Consider the following 14,542-nt stretch of genomic DNA (forward strand, 5'->3'; position numbering starts at 1 on the left):
CCACGTTACCATACTGTTTGTCCATGTCTCCTGCAGAGGTGTAAAATCCGCCCAGACTGACCTCTAGTCACCTCCTCTCATCCTCAGCACTAAACCAGCTTAGAGAGAAGGACTGAGGGGGAAACATAGATACTGATACAGAAGAATAAAAAGAAAGAACATGTTGTAATCGCCCAAAGCTTGGTCCATCATGTCAGCTGGTGCTGGCGTTGTGGACTATTTCAATCATGGCTTCCTTTGTGGCTGGACAGGAAGAGGTTAGAGAGGTTAGCCAGGCTTGAAAATAATGTTTCACAGCATGGGACATAACGCTGCGGCTAATGTGAGAGGCCGTAACATAATGAAGTCTGTGAGGCTGTTGTGTCACCCTCACTGCTGCGGAAACTCGTTCTGAATGGTAATTTGTATTTCTCCGGGAATCTGTGCATGAAAATAGATTAATAGATTAATGTGAGTGTGTGTGTGTGTGTGTGTGTGTGTGTGTGTGTGTGTGTGTGTGTGTGTGTGTGCGTGTGCGTGTGCGTGTGCGTGTGTGTGCGTGCGTGTGTGTGCGTATGTGTCCATTCATATTTTATTCAGGAAGCACTTGCTTCCTAGGATACTGTAATGCATTTTTTTGTAGGTTATCCAGTATAAGAGTGTTGTTGAGTCATTTCTCAAATCACCTTTGCTCAGCCATTTTCTATAGAATGGAGTTAAAGTTTCACATATTTTCAAACCTAGTTAAAAGAAACCAGCACTGGCTGTTGAACTTCTCCTAACGCAGCTTCAAAGTGAGGGGGGACGAAATCCACTGTGTCAAAATGCATTCTAACGTTCAGCCAAAGCCAATACACACCTTTTTTTAGTACAAAATTCTCTCTGTGGCCGGTATGGACAGAGGGTTCAATTACAGCAACAAATCATACTCTTAGGGAATGTGAGAATTGTTTTAAGACAGATTTCTGGGCCAATCAGAACTGGGTTTTAATTCAAGTGGAGTTATTTCTCAAAGTACCAGATTTATAAGGCTGAACTTTGGCAGAGAAGATATAAAATGACGCATAAGACATCAACAATATTTCTGTTGTATGGAACAGCCTTGGACATGCAGCATCTTGTGTTGTGAATATTCCACTGTTGTGTGAATGTGTGAACATCCTGTTGCCTCTCTGAGGTGCTTGGACAAACATTCAAAATATACTGTGAGTGTGAGACTGGGATATAGTGTGTAAAGTTTTTTTTTTTTTTTTTTTAATTCAAATAAATTAGAAATTGAATTAGAAATTCATCAGGAAAAATCTAAAAACTAAAGTCGTTCATAAGAAAACACAGGCATTCCAGGTGCGACTACTATTTTATTATCCGTAAATCTGACATGTTTTCCTTTATTAATCTTGGAATGTATAAAATGTCAAACTGTCAATCAGCTAATTGACAAATTGACTAAATGTTTTATCTATAGCAGCTTCTCTCAGTTTCTACAGTTGTTTGAATGTTTTTTCATGTGTTCTTATACATTTTTAAATTGTAGCCAACACATTTTTGTTTTTTTCAAAACCATAGACATGACATGTTTAATGCTTGAGGCTACATTTATAATGCATCTGAATAAATCCTTATCGCTGTAGTCTGTCATACCTGATCCTCTGTGTCCCATCAAGCATATAGCTTCAATGTGGCAGTGATGGCTGGCTGACACTGCTCCTCATTCTCACTCTTCTCAAATGTGCTGCTGCCCACCCATGCCTTTTCTTTTTTCCCTGTGTGTGTGTGTGTGTGTGTGTGTGTGTGTGTGTGTGTGTGTGTGTGTGTGTGTGTGTGTGTGGTTATGGTTATACGCGAGTTCACCCATCCATCTGTCTTGTCTGTCCATCCTGCTCTGGCTTCCATTGCTGCCACTAACATGTCATCCATGCTCCATGACAGCGTGCAGGCGTTGGCCGGGGATGGTTTGGGACATGGAGTACCCCTGGGCCAAACTGGACTGTAAGACTCTGCCTGCTTCCTCCACACTAGGCATGACGCCCAGCCACAGCCCATCAACATCCATTGATTCATTCATTTAGGTCACTGCGAACCCCACCATCGCCAAATAACTGGCGGTTGCATTAGATTTAGCACTTCTGTAAAAGCAAAGCAGGTCTTGAAAAAAAATACAGGCCCTGCATGCTAATTGCTGAGTGCTCTTGCACTGTTTCTTCAGTGTTTGCCATAAGACATTTAACCTCTGCCCTTCCCTGTCAGTCAACCATTACCTTTTTGGCTCGTCAATATCCTCCACAGCCTCATCCACAATGATCCTGAATGCAACCTCACTCTCACCCTGCAACCTCAGTCAAGCACCACAGCTTCCTGCATGAGCTAGTCACATGGACCCCAAGACTCCATCCTCAGTGTTCTGCCCCTCACTGTGTTACACCTTGCACTGCTTTGCTCGGTTTTTACTGTTTTTGTCAGTGTTCATTCTCTTTAACTTTTTCCAAATGAATAACTGCACATGAGAAAGCCACTGCTTCTGTGTATTAGATAAAACAACTTGAAAGCTCTCATGACCCCAGCATCTTTTACTGTCACCCTAACCCTCTCTACTTGTAACATTGCTGCTAAATGTCTCTCAGCCTGTTGTTGCCATGTGAACTGCCCACCATTTGTGCTTTGGATTTCATTTGAATTGAAATCTGTGAATTGGACAGATTCATCAGGTACCACCAGACGTTGTGGCCTTCGAGGTATCTTCAGAAAACACTTGTTGATTAACTCATCACCCAAATCAGTTAACCTTGTTCGACTTTTAAACCTTCCATTGAAAACTAACCACGACACCACACAGGCTGCCTCCACCCCCGACTTTTCAGCGGTGTTGTGTTGTGTTTTACTGCAATGTGGTATGGTGTGTGTGTCAGTGTGTCCACTGCTCTCTCACATGATGCTCTACTCTGTTTTTCCCTTTTAGATTAAAAATATCTTAAAGGTCCAAATACTGTTTATGGTGAAGGTAAGCCCCGAGTCAGACCGGAAGCTTGTTTCCGTCCAGCGGACTACCTACCCTTCGCTCGTTCACTCATCCTGGCTGTTTTCCCCCCACCCTTCCTTTTTCCATTCAGCACTAACCAAGCTTTATTTACTGAGTGCTCTGACAAAGAGAAGGGAACAGAGAAACCAGGCTGTTTATTTGGGGGGTGTCCTACTGTTTAGGCCAGGCTGGTAATTGAGAGAGATGCACAGTGGGGACAATTAGCACCTGACTAAGTAGCAGCATGAACAATACGGCTACACTTCTGGCCCTCGCTTTTGCATGTGGCGCGCCTTTATCTCTTCTCCCAGCAAACACTTTTCTCTTTTCTTTCTTTCCTTTTTTCCCCCCCCTCAATCCCTCCACCCCCCTCATTTCCTCCTGTTGGAGTGTGCCTGTTTGCCTGGGGCAGACTCTGAGACTAACACCTGCCGCACTGGAAGACGTCTTTGTCATCCAAAGCCTTGTTTGAACTGCTGCAGAGGGGACCAATGGGATTGCAGGGCCATTTAAACTCTCATGTTTCTCTCTCTCTCTCTCTCTCTCTCTCTCTCTCTCTCTCTCTCTCTCTCTCTCTCTCTCTCTCTCTCTCTCTCTCCCCCTTCTTCTCTTCATCTGAAATTAACCTCACTGTAAGGCAGTTTGGGCTGAGCAAGGAGCGGAAATGCTGGGTTATAATGACGATAATGATGACACATTAGCCTCCTCTGGATCTGGGTTATTTTTTCACTCTATAACTTACTATGAAAATTAATTCTTACATAAGGCCATACAAAGAAGAACATCATTTAGAAACTGATGCAACCACAGTCATTAAGTGCCACAGTGGGAGTGATGACTGTTTAGTGCAGCATGTTTTAATGGCTGCTAAACGAAAAGGGAAGTCTGTTGAGTGGGTGGTGAACTATACCACAATATTGTCTGTGTATATTAGCTTTAAAAGGTGGATTGCTTCCTCCTGTCTATCCTGTGTCTTTACAGCAGACACAGTTGGAGTTTAGTTTATAAGAAAAAGTGTACTGTAGGAATGAGTAGAAGAATACGGGAATGCAGGATTTGTTCTGCCCATAAGGCCAGCCCACATTTTTAGCCAAGCCCGTCCCTTTTTTTTTTTTTTTATATTCATATGCAGATTTGAGAATGCGTGTTCGGACCCCCCTCCTCTCTCTATAGCCCTTCACAAAACACACACCCAATGTTTCATCCGTAGCCCAGCCCTCCTCTCCCAGTGAGCCGCGGCCCCGGATGCTACCGGTGTCCACTGTGCTGCTGAGTGTCTGTTACTCCAGCCATCTGCCATTCCTTTTAGCCGCTGCAACTTGAGATGCCTCAGAAAAATGGCAGGAAATAAAAGGATAGGAAAGAAAATAGGCAACCAGATGCCATCTCGACAAAGCAGAAAAGTTGTTTAAACTCGAGGCATGGGGCAGACGCGGGGTGGGGGGGTGGGGGGGGTGGGGTTTGGTCAGAGACACACTGAGAAAGTCAGGGCGGCGTTCACAATACTTGATTGTCCTCACCAGCATTTCATGCCCACCTCCCAGCTTATTGCTTTTTGCCATCCCGTAATCATGGATGGGAAGTTTTTTTGAAAAGGACAATGTTTGACAGTGGGAAGGCTCTACGTGTTCACAACAAGAGCATAATGTGTAATTTTATTTTCATTCAAAGCATTCTGTTGTCACACTGCGAACTGAATACTTTTTTTTTCTTTACCCATAGCTACAAAGGTTACCCATCATTTTTTATATCATAAGCATCTGGAAACACTGTATTGGGAAGAAAGGCAGCTTTTCTTTTAACAAGCATGTGAAAAAGGCATGTGATTTCTGAAATATTTTATTTGCTTTCTCACATCTTCATTCTGATGACTTTAAGGGTGGAACAAACTCAAATTGTAACCCTTGTCTTTTTTACAGTTTGCTCTGAAAATTTGTGAATCTTGGTGAAAATCCTGGATAATCTTGATTTTGGGAGCAGCCACATGCATGACAAAGCATGCTGGGATATACAACAATCACGCAAAGCCCAATGAACCCCTGCCATGTCTAACCAGCTCTGTGTCTCTCTGTTGCTGTCTTTTTTTTTTTTTTTTTTTTTTTTTGTTTCTGTCTACAAACTCTCCCTCCATCTCTCTCCCAGGTTCCTTCACCGGCAGCACGAGCACCGAAGCCAGCGCCCAAGCAGGAACGACGGACTCTGTCGACCAGGTCTCTCCCACTATGCCCCGTGCCACAAAGAACAGAGTTTCAGGAAAACTCCGCCGATCAGCCAGCGCTATAAGCAAATCCTCCAACTGAGCTCTTCAACTCGCCCCCACCCCCACCCACCCATCCCCAACGCCCCCCCCCTGGATGCAGCCTTTAATATCTTTACTCGAAGAACCTCACACACCCAGCCGTGACTGCAAGAGTTCTATTTTTCTTTTTCTCTTTTTTCTTTTTTTTTTTTGTTGCGTGAATTCTTTTTCTTTTTTTATTTTGTGTCATATAAAGATGTAACTGGAGCATATTGCATTTTTTTTAATTTAAGTGGCAATCATTGATTTCACTGATACATTTCCGTTTGTTGTGGTGTTTTACTGCGTTAATCGAGATGCACATGAGACTAAGCTATTTATGTTCATCCTGGTGGTTTCAGCTTAAGAATCAGCAACATAGGAAGATTTGATTTTACTGAGAAGTCTTAAAGCAACATGTGACAGAAAAAAATGTCATTTTTATTCTCATTGCTAGTGCAGTCTTAATGCACTATAGAAACAAAGTTCTTAATAAAGTAAGGGAATGGGAGACTGCTTTACCCTGTTTCTGTATCTCATCTATCTCAGAACTTCATGTAACAAAGCACTGAATGACACAGCTGTAAATGGCATCATGCTAAAACTGCACAAGACATTGGTATCCATTTATAAATGTGTCTGCCTTTTTACCTCTTTTTGCACCTGCCACAACCTTTTCTGTGTCAAAGATGCCACTTCAGCTAGTGACGGGGTGATGTTTTTGTCCTGCTCTGTAGCATCAGTTGGGATCATGTTCGGGGACCATCCTCCAACAGTTGAAAAGGAGAAAAGACTGATGCATGGGGAACACCTCCCCAGAATGATTTGTACTACACAAACTTCCTGGGCACAGAGTCCCTGTAGTGCGTGTAGTCGGAGGCTTTTTAATTGTTTTGAACCCAGAGTGGACAATCAGTGACGTCTTTCTAACTGGAGCTGAATTTAAATTTGTTTTTGATTTTTTTTTATCATTCTAATTTTCCTTTTTAAATGAATTCTGATGGATTGTGTCATGATTTGATTTATGCAACTCCACTGGAATGAGAAAAGACTGCGTTTGTAATTGTTTTCTGACGTTGTTAACATAGGCTCATGTCCGGTAATTGAATAAGTTCCTCCTGTCTCTTTCCTCTGCTATCAGTTTCCCTGTCCTGTGAGGCTAAGACATCGACATTCCAACGTTCCCAAACAACGTTTTTGCACTCTCTGTCATTGATTAACTAGAATGTCTCTCCTTGTCCATGGATGTATATTGCTTTAAAATTTATTTGCTGATGTTTGTTTGCTAGATGTATATAGAGAGAGGACTATTTGATGAATTATTTTGCTGTCGTGTTGTTTTATGTATTCATCTGCTGTTTAGAGGAAAAATACCACCAGAGCCTCAGGTGAATCTTAACTCCATGCACTTGTGTGTGTGTGTGTGTGTGTGTGTGTGTGTGTGTGTGTGTGTGTGTGTGTGTGTGTGTGTGTGTGTGTGTGTGTGTGTGTGTGTGTGTGTGTGTGTGTGTGTGTGTGTGTGTGTGTGTGTGTTTCTGCTGAGGGAGCTTCTCACAGTGCCTGTGTAATGTCTGTCCTCTAAGATGCTGTCCCACACCACCTCCGCTGCCAATAATCAGATTTCAGTTTCTCCTCTTCATCATTTGAGACAACCCATGGACGCCCTGCACCACATCTCCTTGTTAGCCGTCTAAAAACAGTGTTTTCCTCCCCTGCGTCTCTAAAGGTCAGCGTCTTGTGCTTCCCACAACAAGAAAAACAACAACAACTGATGGATTTGGAGTCGTGGGGCCTCTCTGTTTATAGTCTTTATTTTAGGTGGCACGCTGCTCCGTCTTTTATCCGTGAATGAAATCAAGTGGCACCAACCCCTCCTCTTTCCCATGATCCTCTCCTCATGTCACCTCCTAGGGCCACAGGACGGGGTGTGGGGCTGGGTTTAGGTGGCATGCCAGAGCTGAACTCTTAACAGCCCTCCTAGCAACGACAGCCAGGCCTCCAACCTGTCCTGCTTGTGGTAGCCAGGTGTTCCCTCCACACACACACACACACACACACACACATTATACACTCACACCCTCTGAGGGCTCCACCCAAGCTGCAACACTATCCCCATCTGTTGCACTACTATGCCTTACTTTCCTCACGCTCACCTGTCATCTTTCTTCCATCTCTCACATCTCGCCTCCCTTTGTTTGTTTAAGTCTCTGACCAGAAAACAGAGAATCCAAACAGCAGGAGTGTGGAGGTGGTGTGAGTTAAATCCATTTTTGTGCTTTTGTTGTTTTGTTTTTGTTTTGTTTTTTTGAAGAATGTATAGATATATAGGCCTGGATCACACCTCTGGTTTTTATTTTCCCCAAAGCCACTTGAAGGAACCACCCAGGATGCTGATCTAAAGATTGTAGGTTATAGATGATGTCTGTTGAAGGGGTCTGTGCCCCCCTTTTGGTGGCTTAGTCACTGGAGATGTTAGTTTGGAGCAAGATAAGGATTGTGTGTCTTATATACGTGAAGAAAACGAGCTAGTGTTAGTCCTAGTATGTTGTTTCTTTTCTTCTCGTTTTAGAAATCCTTGTACATTGTGTCAAATTTGAGGGCTTCAGCGTCCTCTGAATATAAATATATTAATGCCTGTAATATAATCTTTGTATAAGAGAAAGAGGAAAAAAAGCTTGAAGATTTCATCATTACTTGTCAACATATCAAACTGTTTTTAACGACCTGCTATCTTTATTAGAAATGTGAAAATTGAAACATTTCATTAAATCAATTTGAAATTCTACTGATCTTTTGTTGCTTTTTTTCTCTCTCTCCACAACAACACATTAATTCTGCAGCCACAGATTTTGAGGGGTAGTGGGTGTGGGTTTTATCTGTGTGTGTCTGTGCTGTTACCATGGGCTTCCTGACCGTGGCCTGGCCGTGTTAGAACCAGCAGCAGCAGCAGGGGTAACCTGACCCTCCTCCCATCTGTCTCCCCTGCTGCTCAGCCCTGCTTAGGGCAGGCCAGCATAATTGAACCTCACCAGGAGGTACAGGTGCAATGGTTGCAGCACCTACGGGTGCCCTGCCTCGCCTGAGCCACATAGAGATGGAAGAAAAGCACTTGACTGTAATTGGAGCCCTAAAACTGTGTGTGTGAAAAAGGGTGAGAAAGAAGCCTAATGTTACCTCATTTTCATCCAGCTCTGGGCTCTTCTGGCCTCAATCACTGGCTCTGAGGTAGTTTACAGCAGAACGGGCAGGAGCTGGGTGTCCCAGTGATTATTACCAGATTATATTATTTAATGTGTCACACTGATGGTTGTGGTCTATTTTCACACTTCAAAAACTCTGTCTTGATGTATTGTCACTGATGCCTTAAGGGGGAGTGACACTCATTAATTTAAAAAAAGGGTTTATGTTTTTTGGGCCTTGGACAGGTGCAGAGTGTCAGTGAGAAGTGAGAGGTAGCCACACTCTGCAGTGGCAAGAAAAGAGACTCAGGAGTTAAAGTCGGTCTAAAGGTGATTTCTTTTTTTTTATTTATAATATTTTATAATTCCAGATTACTCAAGACTTGAAGTGAAGTTTACATGTTAAATCCATGCGGACAGTTGGAAGCTGCCAACTACTAACTAACTAACTAACTCGATGCTTTTCAGGTTCTGGAGGTCAGATATGAAGCCAGCTGAGCCATGATATGTCCTAAATCAGCAGAAGCTTAACAAAAATCGAGCTGCATGAGTCCTCCAAAGCAGACAGATGTTTTACTGCTCCAGAGGTGAGCTCTGATCCACCACCTCTTTGTCCTCCTGTCATGTCCTGACATGGTATTAAGGAGGGAATTTATGATTAGGCCCTAAGTGCTTCTCTGTGGCAAGGAAACGGCGTCTATTGAGCCACTGCAGCGATGATTTACTGCGAACAAGTCTGATAAATGGGGAATCGAAGGCAAAAGGTTTGGCCGAGGGGGCTTCTGAGGTTTCTTTTTCCTGTTAGGGAAGACTAAATAGATGCGCAGCAGTTGTGGACTGTGACCCGGTGAGAGGGAGAAATGACACGTTACAGCCTGTTGACTCAGTTAAAACTTGTTTCGTGTGAAATTAAGCTGTTTCCTATCTTGGGCAGTAACCTCAGAGGCCCGCGGACCCCACTTTGGGAAGCAGCTATAAAACACCTGATCAACAACTGAATCAAAACTGCAATTGATTTTTGCAACTCAGAACGTTTCAGTGGGATATTATATTTATATAGCACTTTTCTAAATAAGACCCTACAAAACTTTAAGATAATAATAATTGTAAAATGAGGGAATATATGAGGGTCATTTTGATCGTTTTTAAGGGTATGATTTACACGCACGCAGGAAAATAGTTTCAAATTGTGTCCTGAAAACAACACTACAAAATAAGAGACCTTTATGAAATATTTTGGAGTAATCCATATATTTCTAAGTAAATAATCCCTAGTCTTATTCTTTATGTCAGTTTGAGACGATAATGTGTAGCTTATAAGTAGTTTTTGAAATAATTTACTATCAGTCAAAGTGTTCCCCACACAGAGAAAATTACAGAAACACGAGGGACAATCAAAACTAGGATCAGTTAGAATTGTTTGTTAGATTGAGTTAAAGTCACTAAACTAATTCATGTCAATGATACAAAACTGCCCCCAGAAATATGGTGTTCTTTCGTTAAGAAATAAAGTCCATTAATGTCATGTGCTGCTTCTCACTCCATCTGAAAAAAGTTACCATGAAACCACATATGTCCTTTTGAAAATATTTTTATTTCGATAGACAACAACGATATACACATACAATCAAAGCGCTATAAAAGCCAACATTTAAGAAAAATAACTTGTCCTTAAAAAAGATTGCATCTAAGGTAAGAGCTTTACGTTTTTTTTATTTTCTTTTTACAAGAGCTGTGGAGATTGAAGATTAAAACCCGACCCACGACAGTTATCACAACTCATAAACCTGACAAAAGAAACAAAAAAAACATTTTGGCTATACGACATGTAAACTTCCAGAACGATTCACAGGAAAAAATCACAACAAACACAACAATAAGTTACATAAAATAATTAAAATAAATAAATAAATAAACATATGATGAAAAATATTGCAACAATCTTCAATAATAATTATAAAATATGTGCCAGCATTCAAAATTAAAACAATCTATGTTGACTTTTTTAAGGCAGTTATACAGCGGGATTTGGATGTGTATGTAGGCTATTTCGGACTAGGCTTATTTGTATACTAAAGGCATTTGTGGTTCTACTAAACAGGGAATGCTTCAGTCACTCTGTTTTTTCCACCAGGACAAAGTTGATAAGTTCAGTCATTCACAAACTAGCGTAAAGCTACAGTGATGGAGCAATCACGGTCGGTGAATTCAAAAGGCTTTGATGGGCAGAGGGTTTCTGAGAATTTGAAGACATTTCTTAGGTCTAGAAGCTATCATTGAGCACATGTGCTGTCCTAGAAAAATACCCTTTAACAGTCAAACTAACGCTTTGTATTCTTTTTTTTCTTGATAAACTAATTTGAGAAAGAAAATCTCAAAATAGGCCTATATGTAGTTCAAATATAGAGAGAAGCATTCAACAATCACTGATTGGCATGGAAAAAGACACCTCATTAAACACCACTTAAACATCAAACCGCCCTGCCTTTCATTGGCCTAAAGTTATGGCAGTGAGCATCACAAACTCTTTATTTTTTTAACCCCATAGCTACTCTTTTGTTTCTCCTTTTTAACCCCCCCCCCCCCCCCCCCCCAATCAAAGGCACGAGTTTTGTGTTGTCTTTAGCAGGCGGGGCGCACCGGCATTTGGAGCAGGATCACCTGCCTGTTCTCCGAGGGGTGGCACTTGTTTATGTGCCTGGTGAGCCCCGGCGAGCTGTACAGAGTGGCTGGGCAGTATTTGCACGGGTAAATCTGGGAGGAGTGCATGAGGCGCAGGTGTCGCTCCTGGCCGGCCCTGCTGGTGAAACTCTCCCCGCACACCGGGCACAGCAGGCAGTCCACCGGGCTCAGATTGAGAGGGCTTTGGTTTGAGGCTTCTTCTGAGGAGGAGGAGGAAGAGGAGGAGGAGGATGATGATGATGATGATGATGATGATGATGATGATGATGCAGTGGAGGAGGAGGATGACACCGGTATCTGCTCTGCAGCGCGGTCGCTGGTTTGAAACCCTTGCTCCTCCAGCACTTTCTTTTGCAAGGCCTGGTGTCCCATGATGTGTTTTCTTAGGTATGCCTGTCGCTTAAACCTCTTCCCGCAGTACTGGCAGTCATATGAGCCATCTTCAGAGCCCGACTCGGACAGACCTGGACTCGGGGTGTCTCTGTCACTCATGTCTTTGGCTTCGTCGGAGACTGACTTGACACCTAGCGGTGGCATTTTGGCCATTTCAGGTTTGATGCCCTGTGCGGGTGGCATCGCCGGTGCGCCGGTGGTCCGGGGTTTGTGCCAGCGGCGGTGAGAGGCGAGGTTGGCCGGGCAGCTGAACATCTTATCGCACTCGGGACAACGGTACTCGACCCTGACAATGCGGGAGCACTTATGCTGAGCCAGAGAGAAGGGATCCGCGTACGCCTCCTTGCACAGCTGACACACAAACTCCCCCAAAGGCTTGTTTCCTCCGGAGGACTGCGCCCTTGGCTTCATCTCCACCGGCCCCTCTTTGATTTTGAGACCAAGCACGGGAGAAGTCGTCACCTCGTCTTCAAAGTTGAGTTTTCTAATGGCTTTGGGTTTTTTGGAGGCGGGTTTAGATTTGCGCTCTGTACCGTCAGCTGCGGGTCTTTTGGTGCCGACCCGGTTGCTTGGTGCCGGGAGGCTGCTGGTGGTGCCGCTGCGGCTGCTGTTGCTGGTACCGATTTTCAGGTCGACCGGGGCGTACAGGAGATGGTCCAGGCCGGAGAGGGAGGCAGGTGTCGGGAATGACTCGGCAGAAATAGGCGAGCCTAGATTGAAACTTCGCTCAAAATATCCCCTGTCGTGCTCCTTGCTGATGGGCCGGGTGGGGCTGTAGAGGGCTTGGCACACCGCCTCTGGGTTCCCGAACTGTGCCGGCTTCTCCAGTCTTGGCACCGGCGCGTCAGCTGCTGTGAAATCCGGCGATGCTGCGGCGCGGTCCGGACTGGACGCCACGGACATCGGCGGGGAGGGGTCCGTCTGACTCGGCAAGGCAGCTGGGGTGGGTGGCTCCTGGAGGTCATCTTCGTCTGACCGAGTCCTGTAGGAAACATGTGCAGATTTCTTGTTTCGTTTTACCAGGAATCCTTTGGGCATCTTGGCGAGTGACAGCGGAAAGGCACTTCGGGGAGGTGGGTGAAGTCTTGAGTATCCAGGTTTGTTAAAAATATGGCAACACTAGAAGCTTATGGGACTTTCTCTCCCTAGTATATTGATCCTTCTGTTGCTGAAATGTTTTCGTCTCCAAGGCATAGCTCCACTCTTTTTATGCCGGAATGATGCTATTGTTCTCGCCCCCCCTGTTGCAGCATCCCCGACCAATCGGATGAAACCAAGACCCCAGTGGATTTGATTGTGGGAGGGCTCAGAGCCTGGGTTTGGTGGATTTCGTTGGAGGATGTGTAGATAGCTTAGCAGATGTACTGGCGGTTTATTACATTAACGTGTGCGCTCAGCCCCTCCCCGACAGAGGCACACGCCGGGACCCTCCTCTTTTTACGGTCTGATGGGCCCCTATACAAATGCACACGTGCCACGGCTTTGTGGCTCTCCTCTGGGGGCCCCAGAGCTGCCAAAAGGAAATGTCCGTCACTGCCACAATCATCACAATTTAGAATTAAGACGGGGACGAGACAAGCTTGGTTAAATACAAACCAAAAGATCGGTTTGGTTCATTTTCTCCTGTGATGTTGTTCAAAGAGGCGCCTCGCCTCATAGACGTGACTGTAAAACCATGCCTGATGTGCAGGTTCTCCCAAGATTGTGTTTGCCCCCACACGGCTCACAGCTGTTTATATTTCTATCAATACTCCAGCCTCTTTTACGCACGGTTTTTACGCACATTACGCAGGCCTAACAGCAAACTATATAGCCCAGTTTTTTATAGACCATTGTTTTATTATGTCTTAAATAAACACCATAGAGGGAGTGTTTCTTTATTTTAGGGCACGTGTCTGTCTCGGTAGTTTAACTCGACATATAAATCAGACATCTCGCTGCATACATAAGTAATAAGAAGGCCCTGTGGTCTTTGTGCACAATAGCCACGTCTGCCCGTGCTTGGATATCCCTGTCTTTTTTTTTTTTTTTTCGTTTGAAAGGCAAATTGACCTCTTAACTGTGAAACGGGACTCACGGCCAATCTGGCCCACAGCTAGACGCGTGCTGGGCGGAATCAGTGCTCCAGACAAAGAAGGCCGCATCCGAAGGGTTGTGTTGCAAAATGCTGCACAGACATCCAAAGCTAAAATGTAGCTGCTACTGCTGTTGTTGCTGACCACAGTCTGGAACTATTTGTACAAATATGTGCTATTTTAAGGATGTTAATTTAATTGCTGAATATGGGTCCATTCTAATGAAAATACTTCAACATTTAAATCTGCATTGTACTTATTCACATACTTAAACAAGTAAGGAAATTTCATGATTTGGTAACTCTTAATAATTTCTTGTAACAAAACTCAGTTTCAGTAAAACCCTGTAATCCTGCAGCCCCCCGTCTGCCTAACAAAGACAACTTTTCCTGACAGATTCTGTGGCCTATCTTCTGAACCAGCTCCCCTATGGTTTCTATGCATACTTCACACATTGTGTATTAGTCCCATTTTTTTTTCGTTATAAAGGCTAAATGTAGGCTGCAGTGCGCCACTTGGCAGAGAGCGCATTCTTTCCCCTTTCAGTCCGCAGACCAGGGAGGAATTAATCTCCATCGTCGTACATTGTTCCCCTCATTTGCATAAAGCTGCAGTATGACCAAGTCAAATAATTACACAATCGGAGCTGAGCCGCAGGCCTGCGCCATCCTTTCATTAGGCCTCTGTGTCCCGGTGCCTTCTCACCTGCCTGAAAGCACACCGTTATTTTGGATGGAGAGGGTTAAATGACGCATTTACTAAAACTTAAAACAAAAAAAAGTTTTAGATTGTTGTAAAACGTGTTCAAACTAAACAGAGCACTTAAAACGTTTTTAAATTCAGTCACTATAAGTTTGAACATTTCTTTCTGAAGTATTCGTCGAAAATCAAACTTTGAAGTTTTCGTCACTTAATTACCGTCAGGTGTGTTTTTTATCTT

General features: G+C 43.9%; 2 protein-coding genes across 7 annotated transcripts in view; one reads left to right on the plus strand and one right to left on the minus strand.

Annotated features, from left to right (window-relative positions):
* The window catches only part of ralgapa2 (Ral GTPase activating protein catalytic subunit alpha 2), a 92,447-nt gene extending 84,389 nt beyond the window's left edge, over positions 1 to 8,058 (plus strand). For 3 of the 6 annotated variants that reach the window (XM_056392958.1, XM_056392963.1, XM_056392961.1), the window contains one exon: positions 5,138 to 8,058. In XM_056392958.1, the coding sequence (XP_056248933.1) occupies positions 5,138 to 5,295 (158 nt within the window). In that variant the 3' untranslated portion in view covers positions 5,296 to 8,058. Of the gene's footprint in view, positions 1 to 1,908; positions 1,969 to 2,935; positions 2,978 to 5,137 lie in introns of all 6 variants that reach the window. The other 3 variants (XM_056392960.1, XM_056392964.1, XM_056392962.1) reach the window with 3 other exon arrangements.
* Positions 8,059 to 10,027: 1,969 nt separating this feature from the next.
* insm1b (insulinoma-associated 1b) lies at positions 10,028 to 13,501 on the minus strand. The gene has a single exon (XM_056393869.1). The coding sequence runs from the start codon at positions 12,563 to 12,565 to the stop codon at positions 11,075 to 11,077; it is 1,491 nt and encodes a 496-aa protein (XP_056249844.1). The 5' UTR covers positions 12,566 to 13,501; the 3' UTR covers positions 10,028 to 11,074.
* Between the last annotated feature and the right edge of the window lie 1,041 nt (positions 13,502 to 14,542).

Source organism: Seriola aureovittata, chromosome 13, assembly GCF_021018895.1.
Source record: "Seriola aureovittata isolate HTS-2021-v1 ecotype China chromosome 13, ASM2101889v1, whole genome shotgun sequence".
NCBI lineage: Eukaryota > Metazoa > Chordata > Actinopteri > Carangiformes > Carangidae > Seriola > Seriola aureovittata.